Here is a 14681-nt window from a genome sequence, read left to right on the forward strand (position 1 = left end):
CACGAAAGGTCCCGTAAACGTTTATCTGCAGCTTTATTCTTAGATGTGAAAGGGGCATACGATAACGTATTACATGAGGCAATTCTCGACGCTCTTGTGACGGTTGGCCTAGGTGGTCGAGTATTTTTGTGGATCGCAAGTTACCTTTCTGCAAGATCATTCTATGTGTTAACCGACGATGGCCCAACTACGCGACGCTACACCAGCAGGGGTGTTCCTCAAGGCGGTGCTCTTAGCCCGACGCTATTCAACCTCGCTCTTATTGGGCTTGCTGAACACTTGCCAACTACCACCAAAATTTCATTATACGCAGATGACATCTGTGTCTGGACTTCGGCAGTCACACGTCCTCAGGTACGTGCACGGCTTCAAAGAGCGGCTACTTTGACAGCGAGCTACTTGTGTGAACAAGGTCTGAGCATATCGCCAGAAAAATGCGCCCTAGTAGCATTTACGCGCAGACCAATGACGCCTTATGTCATCTCAATCAATGGGCGGACCATTTCCTATGTCAGAACCCACAGATTTCTTGGCGTAATTATCGACCGAGACCTCAGTTGGAGCCCACATGTGGCCTACATGAAACGGCGCCTGACAGCAACCTCCCAGTTGTTTAAATACTTGACAGGAAAGACGTGGGGGATGTCAGTAGACGCAATGCTGAGACTCTACAGAGCTCTCTTCCTCGGTTTCTTAAGATACAGTCTACCTGTACTGACCAACACCTGCAAGACAAATATTCGTGTTCTGCAGGCAGCACAAGCTCAAGCACTCAGAGTTTGTCTTGGTTTGCCCAGATGCACGTCAACTGAGGCAACTATTGCGATTGCTCGGGACCATCCAATGCAAACTCACATCACGGTGGAAGCCCTGAGAACGCATATAAGACATTTCGCACGTGCCCCCTATCACCACCTTGCAACACTACCTTCAGACAGGCACCAAGCATCATTCTCGAAAACTATCGCCAAGTACAACGACAAACTTCCCTCGGGCTTCACCGCTCCATCTAAGCCACCGATACCCCCTTGGTGCCTTGTCAGCCCCACAGTCCATCTCAGCATACCAGGAATTGGGAAAAAGTCTGAGCTGTCGTCGCCTGTGCTCAAACAACTGTCTCTGCTTCTACTGCACGAGAGGTACGCGGAGAGTGCACATATTTATACAGATGGTTCCACAAACATCCAGTGTTCGTCCGGTGCTGTGGTCGTCCCAGCAAGAGGTATTACCATCAGCTTTAGGACTGACCATCCAACGACATCTACATCTGCGGAACTAGCTGCTCTTCGCGCTGCTCTTAGTTTCGTCAATCGCGAACCACCTCGACAATGGTCAATTTTCAGTGACTCAAAGGCAGCCCTCCAATCTGTGCTATCAGCTCTGCGTCGCGGGCCATTCGAACAGCTCGTGCTCGATATTAGATGCCTGCTTCATACATCACATGAGAAAGGACATCACGTGACGTTTCAGTGGCTGCCAAGTCACTGCGGCGTCATAGGAAATGAAGACGCTGATAAAGCCACTCGGACAGCTCTTGAAGACACACAGGAAGAGGCCATACCACATTCGCGGTCCGACGCAGCCAGCAGACTTCAAGTGCTTGCACGGGAGATCACGCTCTCTCTATGGTGCACACCAAGCAGCCAGACCAACCGCAGCAATCATCAACACGACCTGCCCTCATTGATGCGTCTCTGTATGCCAACTGGACTCTGCCGAAGTGAGGCCACCCTGCTTTATCGCTTATGGCTAGGGGTGGCCTTCACGAAATCCTACTCGTTTCGCATTGGAATGGCCGATAACGCTCTCTGCAATGCCTGTCTTTGCGAGGAGACGCTGGAACACATTCTGTGCGACTGTCCTGAATATAATGTTCAGAGACAGTCCATGGCATCTGTTCCAGCGCACCTGGACAATAGACCATTGTCAGTTACAACCATTCTCACACATCGCCGACAGAAGACATCGCAGCTGAAGGCGACGAAGGGACTACTTCGGTTTTTGAAGGATGCGGGCTTGGACAAGCGGCTGTGACAGTGATATCGCGTACTGCGCAAGAGTGACGGACTGTAACTGACGATGTGTTCGCTGTGTTATGTGCTCTCTCTCTCTCTCTCCTCCCATCTTTCATCTCCCCCATCCCGCTCCCATGTGTAGGGTAGCCAACCGGTTAAGCGAAACTGGTTAACCTCCCTGCCTTCCTTCTCCACTTTTTCCTTCCTTCCTTCCGGTCTTCTCGACAATATTTTCGAGCATCCTTCTTGCGAGACATCTTCCACAACTAATACGGTTTGGGGCGTTCCGTTAATAACATTCTGGCGTGGTCCCGCATAGTCTTTCTCGTTGTTGTTGTTTTCTTCTCGTTTTTCTTCTCGTTTTTCTATCTTTCTTTTTTCTTTTTTTTCTTTTAGCTAGGTCTCCACTGAGTGATTTTGTCGTAATTTGCCCTTATCGTAATCTAGAGCATTAGTGGTACAAACGTACGCCATGTCTTGTGATTTTTCTTTTTTTCATAAGAGCCGCGGTAATATTTGTTTTCGCCCCGTTGCAGCTCGCCCCCATCGAAATCCCGGGTCTGATGCAAAAGAGATCATCCTTTACATCGGCCCACATCACCGACCATCTGAGCCAGAGCCCGCAAGACCTGCCCGTAGACACGAAGACCTTCTGCTCTGCCTTTCCTTTCCATGTTATCTTCGACCGAGACTTTGTTATTCACCAAGCGGGAAAGGTACGTCTCTTATCGCGGAACGCTAATTACAGGCGAGCGTAAACTGTAATGTGTAAATGGAATACTAAATAGCAACGCTAAATCAAACTATCAGACTAGCAATATGTCTCAAAACTGCATTTAATTTATTATGCTGAAAAGCGTTTTTTATTACTGGAGGAAATGATTGCCAGACGTCCTCCATGTCGAACTTCCCTCCGAAATCGCAGCACCGGCACTCTAGTGTGACGTCATGGATTTCAACTTATCCTGTACGCGCTGTTTGGAGCGCGAGAAGATTTTTTTTTCTTCTTTCATTAGCGACGTTTGTTTATTGGTTCCTTTAAACTTCAATGTCGTTCTTCTTCACCTATACCGTCAAATAAAGATACCGCAATAGACGCTAACAAAATCTATAACATCACGACGAGATGGTGCACGAACTTTGGCGCGACGTCTCCACCAGTTATATAATAATAATGAGCTAAAAATTACACTTTTTTCCCCACCGCGCCATTTGTCACTCCTTATTGATCATCGAATGATGGTTGGGGTGCCTCAGTGTAAAAGCAATGTATACCTCGAGCCTTCATCCCGAAAAGAAGTCAAGACTGGAATCGCCTTCCCGCATCCATCGTCACTATCACAGACCATGATGTGTTCAAGTCGGCTATCTGTGACTATGTGCTGCCTCATTAGCTATTTCTTTTTCTTTTTCTACTGCCACTCCTCTCTGTAGTGCCTGTACGGCCTTAAGAGTAAATAAATGAAATGAAATTAAATTAAATGTCACGTGTTACCCTGCTCACGGTGAAAATGAGTGTTTTGTTATTCTGGAAGCGTAATTTACAATGCAGTTTAACTTGCTTTTCCTCCTGGCTGTCCCTTTGCAAAAGAGCACGTTTAGGAAAGGCTGTGCTACGTTTACCGATCGTTGAACCGCAGTCGTCGAAATTGCTTTCGACTAACTGTCGCTTTTCCGTGCTTATCCCCGGTTTCGTCCACTTTCCTTTCTCCTCAAACGGCCACAAACGGCCACAAACGCGAGGAATGTTTGTCTATCAAAATACATTGTGAGCAGTGTATGACGTAGCAAGAGAACATAGCGATGAATTCCGTTCCCGTTAAGAGGAAGCTTTAGCTCGGGTGCTCCTATCTAAATACAAGGAGAATTCGTTTTTCTCGACAACCACTGCACCAAACTTAAGGAGATTTTTCGCATTGAAAAGAAAAAAGTTAGCATCTAGTGACTGTTGGTTTCGAATTATCGATTTAGGTTGTCAATTTTTTGTTAAAATTTGGCAAATATCGCAAATTTTCAGAAAACGAAACCATCAAGTTCAAAACTCTGCAAGTCGGCAACAAAAAATGACATCACAATTCTGTGAATCGCATGTAATAGTACATGTAAGGCGGACAAAGTTCGCTTGTTACACATGAATCTCAAAAAAATTAGTAATATGGAAATAAAGCTTTTGCATAACCCTTGTACACAACGTAACGAATACATGTAAAATATAAAATGACCTATCAAATTTGTCCGCTTTGAATGATCTAACGGATGCCGTTTACAAAACCGCAATATCTGTTCTTGATGCAGAGCTATGAATTCGTAAACTTCGTCTATCCTTTTTTTTCGTACTTTCGAGTTTTTGAAAATTTGTTTCTAAATATTGAAGCCCTAAATCAAAATTGCGATTGCAACAGTCACTAGAATGTAACTTTTTCTCTCAAATGCAACACATTTCATTAACCTCGGTCCAGGGGTACTCTCAGAAAAGCGTTTTTGCGTTTTACATGTATTTGAATAGGCCGCGTCGGACTTGGGCCCGAGCTAAAGCTCCCTCTTACGATGGTGCCCGAACGCCTGCCATGTGAGGAGTGCGAAAGCGCCACAGATCTGATCGACATTAAGCGTGGGTAATACGAGTCTTTTTACAATTCAATGTTACTCAGCCAAATGTGATTGGCTCGTACAGCACCTCGTTGCCCCGAACTCGGCTTGAGCCAGACGGCGTGGGCACTGATAAGAAGAAAAAAAATAACGTTTAGTTGAAAGAAACAAAAATTTGCATTATCGAGCTACAGCAGCCGTAAGAACGTCTCATGTTGGCAAAATATTTATTTTACGCAGCATCTGCCAACGTCCTTCTGAGAATGCGAACGATACCGCAACTACAGTGCCAGCTTGGCGACATTCTCGAGCACTTCGATCGATCGGGCAGTTACGGAAGCCATTACGTTCCTCGGCGGCAGTTTTATATCGAGATACTGGGCGTCCCAATGTCGCCACCCAACTGTCACGCAAGAAAATTGAAACACGAGCTCTCAACCCATATTGCTAAACTCCAAAGTTAAAAAAAAACACCACAGTAACATGTGGCTGTAGTGCTTTATAGTTCTGCGCTATATAAAAAAAAGAAAGCTGCACATCGTAATGTTTCCTTACAGCAGTGCCTTCTCGCAGAGAGTAATAAAAAATTTTTTATCCGCCATGATAGCCCACCGACTATGGCACTGCGCTGCTGAACTCGAGGTTGCGCGTTCGATCCCGTCAGCGCCAGCCACATCTCTATGGGGTCGAAATGCAAAAGCGCTCATGTAATTATATTTAGATTCACGTTAAAGAACGACATGCAGGTGGCCAAGTTCATTCGGAGTCCCCCACTACGGGCGTACCTCATAATCAGATCGTGGTTATGGCACGTAAAACCCAAGTATTGAATTCGTTCAACATTTGTTTGCATATCTAAGGATGCTGATTTGTCCCGTGGTGCCCTTAGCCGTGAGGCTTTAAAAAAGAAAGCATTGTGCACGACAGTGAGCTCAAACTGCAGCTGCAACGAGGACAACAGCTGTAATTGCAAACTGCGTAATTGTTCAGACCTCACGGTGCGCGCCGAAACATTCGACACGAGCTTTCGGTCGCGATGGCTGTTAGAGTTTATTGCACGCATTTCTTCGCGTCGTTCATTAGAACTATAACCACGTTCACTCGCCCCACACAAAAAAATTACAAGACCGAAACTTGCATTCTCCCCCATCAACGCTTCAGTTTTACTCCTTAAAGGAATGCTAAAGAGAAAACTGATCTGAGCTGTGTTAGTAAATAACGCTCATACAATACCCAGGAAAGCAGCTCTTACATTGAGCCGAGTCTGAAAAACCAGAAAAGGCGCAAAAATTAAATACAGGCCGCGACGTCACCTTGAAGTTTCCACATGCACAAGCTCGTCCAGACGTCAGTGATTTCGATGGTATCTAATCGGGTCTACCTTCGTCGGTAAAAATGGGCTAAGTTGTGTCCTAAAAGCGCCACACACTGAGCTCTGCAAGTTCCAAGAACCTTTACTGAGCGGCAACGGCCGGAATAAGAGAGAATACTTATAAATCCGTGACGTCACACTGACGTGTACCGTCGCGGGAGTATTGACCTTCATTTGACTTTCATTTTTCATTGTAGTAACGAGTCTTTTAGCAAAATATTGCCGCAAGTAGGGTTTTTGGGGCACTGGTTTATCAGTCCCTTCAACTGTAATGATGTTAGCCATGCGACAAAGCCAACAACCTTAACACTAAAACAAAACAACTTTTACTATGTATATGTATGTTTTGTTGACACTCTATCGCCCAGCTATTTCTTCGCTTACATCGCGTCAGAGCACGCCGTCTCTGCTGGCTGCATCGACTACAGGTCAACTGATATCACGCTGTAAATCGGTATCGCTTGAGCCAAACATCAATGTCCAGAAAAAGAAAACAGTGAATGGCGCGAAGTTTTGGGGCATCTCAGCCATAAGCAACCAGAGACTGTAACTTACGAGGAACGTTGACAACCATGCGGAAAGCAAGTTGTATCAATATGACACGTTTCCAGGAAACGGAACGCCTTAAGATTGCGGACAGTGCTGGCCTAAAAAGAGAAGAGAAGACGAATACAAAAGCAGTCAGTGCGAGAAGGAAAAGGAAGATGAAAGATGAGACGGTTCATTAGGCTTTTCCTGCTATTCCATCAGCGAGTGTAGAAGATAACTAAAGCCACACGAGAGCAATATATTAGGCGGCAAAGCTGTGCTTGCCTAACGGGCGCTCCCGGAGCTCCTAATCAACGTTCATCAAGATATTCTGCGTTGCGAGCAAGAGGAGAACCGGGGAAGTGCCGTGTCGCACTCTTCCCAAACCCCAGAGGTGTGATCTTTCTTTAGCGGACGTGACATGCATTTAATCCGAGATACTGGGAAACTAAATTCTGCAACCAAGTATAAAAAGCGTTTCTTTTGCTTATTTACTTTCATTTTTAAAGGTAAACAATAAGTTTTCTTTTTTAACGACGCATTTTGGCGTCAAAGTGGTTCGCAGAACATAAGAGCCATACTTTTACTTTTATGAAGTCATTTGAGCGTGCTCTTCAAGTTCTGCAAACTTAAAAGAAACCTCTAGAGACACCGTTCAAAGATTCAAGATGGTAGCAGCGAAGATAAATTGCACTTTTCATTGTCTCGGGAGATATAGGCTAATCGTTTCGAGTACGGGGGCTTGTGGGACAACATACGGCCTCGCATCGCGGATAACGGGAGAAGCGAACGCTGTTGTTGACGTGTAATATAAAACATGCAAGGCAGTTGCACACACCAAACGCAAAAAAACACAAAAGACACCTTTTCTCTTTTACAATAATGATTCAGTGACTGAGCTAAGCTGATTTGAGATTCTTTTAGGCATGGTCGCAAACTTTGAAACGCAAGCAAAAATGGTTAAGTGCGCTCCTAGGCTTTAATCCGATTTGTCTCGGCTCTAAAGGTCTTGTCACAGAATATATGCCGCTGTGAAAGCATCAACTCGTGTTGAGCTGCTGTTCGTGTGGTGCAGACGTTTTCTCGCTGCCTTTCTCAGGTTCAAAAATTACAATTCGTTACCTGAACCCTTTCTAGACGCTCAACGCCTAGTGGCCAATGGCATTTTTTTGTTTACATTCCTTAGTCAATTGAACTACTTTTTGATTATTGGGACAGCCAGCCCTCTTCAGTGGTTCAATTTCTGAGTATTATGATTTAATGTATGACACGATTTACATTTCACGCTTCACATGTTATAAGTCTTTAGCTAAGCCTTATGGTTAATAAGATTATTCATTGAAAGCAGTAAGAAAATACTGAAGCGATTCTTTTCGACTTATTCTGCTGTAGAGACTGTTTCTAGGCCACGCATTGGGAATCCTATGATTTGCTCGCACACGGATTCAGCTCTCCGAAATAACGGATCTATCGGAAAGAAAAAAAGTGGCTGGGCAAAAAATAACTATTTGGACACTTTGTCACTTGTTACGAGGGTGCTATTACGTTATAGTACAAGACGACGTCGTCTACGACGTCTCTTGGGAGATCGATTGAACGAAGAATCACTAAGTACTAATACTTATTACCTACTCGTAAGGAGGCCTTAGCCGGAATAATATATGATCTACTAATTGCCTCAGCCTGGGCATATTGAAGCACATGTCACGTGAAGGTCCAGGATGAGACGACAAACTGTCCTGGGACGGCGATAATGTGGATCCGGCATGCAATATTGGGTTGATTGTTTTGCAACCTTCTTGTCAGTTCTTTTTGTTCTTAGTGCCCACTTTGTTCTGAGAAAGGTAATAATAGAAATTAAGGAAGTGGTTGACATGGCTATATTCTCTCCTCAAGCAAAAGTACCATCTATCGGAAAGATACACGCTTACTGTTTTCTCCTACGACACAAGCCACGCGTAAAGATATATTTATTTCTACCTAATATATAGCACGTAAAAATACTAAACATCGTGCTCATAGTTCTTGTTAACCGTTTTTTTGCCCGATCTTCGAGAATGTTGCAGCGCCTGCTCTGGTTGCAGCAAGACTCACCAGTTCCTGAATTCTATGTAAAAAAAAAAAAAGTTGCAGTTATTCTGGCGGTTCACGTTTCTTTCACCTAATTATACTTTCGAAATGTGTACCCTCACAATTCCAGATGAAATATTACGATACATCTGTAAAAGTCATTTATTTTTTACAACATTTACACATGTTTGTCTCACCGTAATCACTTTATTTTTATCTTGCTGCCGTGCCTCTTGAGTATGTGTAGGTGTGCGCTGTATGTCCCATCAACGAGGAACGTCATTTGTATTACCACACAAAAATTCGAATGTTCTTTAACTGTTCAGGAATATTCGCTTTTGTTGTGTACATGTGAACTTTAGAACGGTTGCCACTATCGTTATTTTTGCATTCTTTGACTGGACTTTCTTTTCGAGCATATCTGTGAATCTAGTATCTAGTAATATCCAGTAGAAGAGCAACCGGCGACATCTAACAGGGACCACCATTTCATGAATACAGTTAATAAATAAAAGGCATCGGACACGCAGTGTAGCTCGTGTATGTAAATTTCTAGCACTAAACTAAAAAAAATCATGCGAGAATGCTTTTTTATTGTTCCTGAAGGACACCGAAACACGATGGTACAGCGACGTGGTAAGCGCTAGAAACACGAACGCATCATGCAGCCGATTTCACAGATTTCGCCCGTAAGCTCCACTTAAGTGATTATAAGTTGTGGAGAGCTTACTGTGGCAACCGGGGCCATGCGCATGCAAGTAGAGGACACTTTGCAAGCTCTTCCAAGAAGAACTCAGTCGCATTAGCTTAGGCAAGTATTCTAACAGAAAGCATGAATACCTTATTTACTGCTGTTACTATAATAAATAAAGCAAAGTACACCATTCGGTGTCAAATATGGGTCTTCCCTATTTTTTTCTCTCTCTCTCTTCCATGTTTTGACAAATGCGAAACCACACGTCAAAGCTGCGCTCATTTATCCCTCTCCGTCCTGTATGCCTGCCACAAGGAACAAAAAAGCGCTGTCAAACTCTGTTGGACTTCTTGGTGCCGTAATGCGCGTGCAGAAGCTCCGGCCCTGCATGTATCACTTCACAGCCACAGAAAGCGATATGGCAATAAACAAAAAAAAAGAACTACCGAAACTCTGAGAATTGTCTACTAAAGCGTAAGCATTCTTTGCCTCGGCTGTGACTTTGTTTTTGCTTAGTGTTGCTTACATGCCTTTCCTGGCTTATGCATGTCGACCCAGGGCCTTCCCGGTGGCAGAGATTGTTTCAATGCAATTCTAACAATTGAGCCGGAACGCCGGGAACGAGCGCGCCTCGACGAAGCAGAACGGTCGAAAGCAAACACCAGCCGCCGCAGTAGCGCGTGCAGTAGCGTGCATCGTCGCGATGTCATGTGACCTTCGCTGAGTCGTTGTGGTTGTTGCTGTAGCCTGTCACGCGTGTGGCTCCTACCCAAGATGGGGGATTGACCAAGAAATGGGCGGATTATTCCAAATTAATATGGAGCATGTGCTCCCTAAATGGCTGCAGAAAATAGCGCCTCTTCCTCTTCACAAACACATTCTCTCTGTCTCTGTGTCGCTCTCGCAAGCGTGTGTTATGCGCGCGTTCCTTGTCCACACAAGCTCTCGTCTGCGTTCTGACTGCGCCTCGGTGAGGACATCGCCTGGCGAGGCCCAATCAAAACGCGCCAAGCGTCTCGACGCGCTCGCTTGCCCGCGAGGTGATCAAAGTCGAAGGATGCTCAGCAACGTTCAGTTGGACATTGAGCTACCCAAAAATCTCAAGTAGAGCCCCACGAAAACTTCATGTTGGCGCACCCCCAAATTTAAGTTGGCCCGCCTCAAATTTCAAGTTGGCCTACCCCCAAATTTAACTTGGCCTACCCCCAGATTTTAAGTTGGTCCATCCCCAAATTTTTGTGCCACTGCTCACGCGTTCGTTGTCGTTGCCTTCTTCCACAGGAGGCTGACTCTATCTCGAAAGCGATCGCCTTACGCGAAGAGGGGACGGACGGACAATTTTCTCGTTGGGTAACCATAGAAATGCTTACGCATTTTAAAAAAGAAGACCACACTTTCGCCATAAAGGTGAAGCACCGAATGCGATAGCAACATGTTAGAATAGTACACAAAGTGTACGACTCGTAGCTATAGTGACAGTGTGTACTGAAGTAAACGTACGCTGGCCAAGTAATTAAGAGCTGTTGTGTCAGGGGTCCTCTGTTTGAATCCTGCCATCGGACAAATTAATTTGTTTGTTAATTAAAGCCAACATCTTCCTTAGTGGCTTTATCACCACTTTTCCATATCAGGTACGTTTCAAACCTTCTTCCTGGACTGATAGCCGTGGTAGGGCAAAGCCGCACAAACAAAATTGCATATTTCCAGGTTTAAGCTCTGTTACTGTCTTGCACTCTGAATAGTTGAGTCTGAGAAGATTTAAGATAAAAGGCATGCGATGTTGGTGTTTTGCTTCATGACACTATGTTTGTGGGCTGACATTCTAAAGATCTTAAGGAATAATTTTGTCAACAATGTAAGACCTTGTATGAGCAACTTTAGCGATAGAATGGTGTGGTACTATAACACAGCATGTCATAGAGCATACATATAGCTAAATGTATACTGTATACACGGTTACGACGACAGCAAAAATTCGCTTCGAGTGTCTATTTAATTGCTATCCTCACAATACGAAAGTAATATGGTAACGCTGGCTAAAACATGGGGACGAAACACGTACACTGGCCCGTGTATTTTGGCCACCGCTCTCAGTCATTGTATCGGCCGTTGCTCGGACGCTGCTAGCCTCCCGCGTCATGTGACGGATCCCAGCGATCACGGCGGCACGGCAACATTTGAGCAGTGTTCTATACATTATTACCGCGATAGCGTTAAGGGCCCCCTGTCGCAAAACGTCCGATGTGGGCGTCGGACGTCGCTTTGCGAAAAATTATTCCGAACCACCACCACGCAGGCCTTCCACGTGGCGGAGATGCGTTACTGCATGGAACTCCTCGAAGTAAAATACGTCAGAAAAATCGTAAAGTATGATCTACAGACATGAGCACCATACAGAGATACTAAGCGCAATATACAGACATTATAGCGTGGGAATTCAATTTGAATATACCAAAAAACACGAACTCCTATTCCGATCGGCGTGGCCCGCTCCGTTCCTTGCAGCAACATCGTCGCACTCGGTTCCGCGCAAGAAAGCCGCGGTTGCCGGGAAGCGTGGCAAGCAGTCAGTGATCTTCGCGTTCCTCTCTTAAAGGCGAAGCTTAAGCGTCTTCCAATTTTTTTTCATACAAGTGGCTGCGCACCTGAAAGTTATTTACGATGGCGGCGACCTTCCATCACCCTTGCAAGTAGTTCGGTCACGAAAATTCATCACCCCGCGCGTTCTGTCAATGCTTCGCTGCGCACCAACGGCGTTTCCTCGCGCGAGCATATATACGTGAGGCTGCCGCGTCAGGCTGCAAATACAAAAACCGGAAAAGAAAAACTACGAAGAGCAAATTGATCTAAAACAACGTATTCGCAACTGTATAGCACAGTTGCTTTGTTTCCAAGGATTAAACCGTGTTTTTCTTTTTCGTTCAGTACTGCGTCTATGGTAAGAACAGAATCGCAGAATTGCGGTCAAAAGACATCAAACTATTTGCAAGTGCGTGGGCAGCCGCTGCAAATGGTCTCTCTAGCTTTCACAGCGTTGCACCTGATGTATGAAGGGGAGCGTAGAAGTACGAATAATATATTTGACGGAGCCCCTTGTGCATGTGTGACTGTGTCGTTGTGCTCACTACCCCCCGTGTCACTAGTAGATACACCGGGTAATTATTTTATTGTTTCAGTGTGTCGGTCATTGCTGTCACTAGTTTGTTAATCAGGCGCGTGTTTTCACTTGTTTGCTGTTACTTGTATATATGTCCATTTGCTTACTGTAATAAGTACCACGATAGTGAAAAAAAAGGAGAAGTTAATAGCGTTACACAGCTGGGCGAGTTGGTATGGATGCATTGATACAAACTGCGCGACAAAACAGGACACAGATAGAGAAGCAGTTGCCACCTGTTTTCTGGCGGTGGCTATTCTTTTTTCCCTCGGCTATTAACATAATAAAAACATAAAAAATAAAGAACTTTCGCAGATGTATGGCAATGCAAGAAGCTCGTACAGCAAGGACAACAAAGCCGCATAAGGGAGTTGGCACACCTTCTGGAAATCCTGGGGACTTGTTTTTGCCGCCCAATACCTTGCAAAGTATTGACTTCACCCAGCGCAATTACTTCGCCATAACCGAACCTTTTCACATGCTTCACTACATTTCAGCTTAGCACTCCTATGTTTATATATAGCATCCATTACATTTGGCGCACGTTCCTGTAGGGTTACGTAGGCTAGCTGTTGGCAAGGCTACGTCCGGCTGCACGTTATCAGCGGCGTCCTGGTCACACGGCCTCTTCGGGGATCCGACGCCGGCTGAATTCCTGGCTGCCCTTTGATTGAAATTTGATACCGACTACGCCTCCGCATGCCACTGGCGGATATCACCACCGCCGTCGAACGAAAACCGTTACGAACCTTTTTAAGTGGAAGCTTTAGCTCGGGGGCGTCTATCTAAGTACATGGGAAAGTAAAAAATCGTTTTTCTCGGCAACCTGCCCATAGAATTTGATGATGTTTTTGTACGTCTAAAAGAAAAATAATATAGTGACCGTTTCAAACGAATTGTTGTTTTGTATATTGCCCTTAATAACAAATATAAAGCTGACAAATTGATATGTTATACACACCAAAGAACCTTATTACTTATTTGAGAATAGGACTTTTCTAGAACTCTCATAAACAGTGTAACGAAATCATGTAAAATATAAATTGGTGCACCAAATTTGCCTGCTTTAAGCGCTCTAACAGATGTAGTTTTCAGAACTCAGATATTTGTTTTTGGTGGAGGGTTGCGGATTTTTAACATTGGTGCTTCTATATTTTTCGTACTTCGCAATTTTTGTTTATTTTTGTAAACAAAATTCAGGTTGTAATCAAGATCCTGCTTCCCACAGTCACTAGAATTTAACTTTCTCTTACATACAACAAGTTTCATTAATATCGGTCCAGGTGTTATCTCAATAAATGTCGCAGTTTCACCGAAAGTCGAAGCACCGATTGCGGTAGCATATTATTAGATAGCTATACGAAGTAAGGATAATACGTTTATCGGCCGTGTAAACTTGTGAACATTCGCCTACTGAGTAAATTAACAAGTATGGTACCACGCGCGCACAGGCAAACATGAACACATCTCATTTAATGACCGCGGACACTCGCTCTCAAAACACTGCTGGCGTGAGGGAGAGCGGCAGCAGCAGCGAGTGAATTGTCATTCGTGCTTCCTCTCGCTTCAACACGAACTAGGCGGCGAGAACACAGTGCCCACGGAGCTATCCGCGCTCGTTGCACCTAGAATCTGTACCAACCGCAGATCTCTTGCAAAATAAGGCCCCGTGGCCACACTCAGCCGCGCCTTACATAGCCGCAGCCAGGAGTGGAACCCCCTCCTTCCCCCATGCTGCCTTGCGCGCGAAGGAAGACGGCGCGCTTCCTCCCCGCCTTCTTCCTTTGTGCGTGCGAGGTGGAGCCAATACCCATCTCGGCTTACGTTTGCACGCTCTCACTCACACTCACAGCCTACGGCGTGCGGTGTTGTGACTTTGGGGTAGAGGACGAGAGACGGACTCTTTCCGCAGATGAAGAAGAAACGAAAAACTTTATACAATATTTACAGATAGTGGATGATAGCGCAAATGTAGCTATGAAAGCGCATCAGACCAACTGGGCGGCTGGAGGCGACTCTTTGTCTTCACAATGAGCCAGCTCTCCTTTAAGTTCTTTTGGCGACTCCTCGTCGGCAGGAACCAGGCGGGGTGGGTACTGACGTCACCCGCGTTGAATTCTTGATAAGTCGCGGAGGTGGGTAGGTGCTTCTTTAAGTCCCCCTCATCGAATTCCTGCTTCGTCACGGAGAAGTGGGAGCTCCCATCTCCTCGCTGATAGGCACGTAGTATGGCAGCTCCCGTAGCTATCGCACTTA

The 14681-nt window shown here is 45.2% G+C and overlaps 2 protein-coding genes across 7 annotated transcripts in view; one reads left to right on the forward strand and one right to left on the reverse strand.

The window, feature by feature from the left end:
* The window catches only part of LOC135914317 (guanylate cyclase soluble subunit beta-1-like), a 969460-nt gene that overhangs the window by 764082 nt on the left and 190697 nt on the right, over positions 1-14681 (reverse strand). For 2 of the 4 annotated variants that reach the window (XM_070535561.1, XM_070535560.1), the window contains exon 2: positions 6532-6623. The exons of 1 other annotated variant lie outside the window; for it this stretch is intronic. The gene's annotated coding sequence lies outside the window, so the exon portion shown is untranslated. Of the gene's footprint in view, positions 1-6531; positions 6624-14681 lie in introns of those variants that run through there. One more of the 4 variants, XM_070535573.1, reaches the window with a different exon arrangement.
* Positions 1-14681, forward strand: part of LOC135914316 (guanylate cyclase soluble subunit beta-1-like) — a 219282-nt gene that overhangs the window by 172532 nt on the left and 32069 nt on the right. For all 3 annotated transcript variants that reach the window (XM_065447108.2, XM_070535555.1, XM_070535557.1), the window contains one exon: positions 2552-2731. In XM_065447108.2, coding sequence (XP_065303180.2) covers positions 2552-2731 — 180 coding nt within the window. The remainder of the gene's footprint in view (positions 1-2551; positions 2732-14681) is intronic.

The sequence above is a fragment of the Dermacentor albipictus genome, chromosome 3 (genome assembly GCF_038994185.2).
Source record: "Dermacentor albipictus isolate Rhodes 1998 colony chromosome 3, USDA_Dalb.pri_finalv2, whole genome shotgun sequence".
NCBI lineage: Eukaryota > Metazoa > Arthropoda > Arachnida > Ixodida > Ixodidae > Dermacentor > Dermacentor albipictus.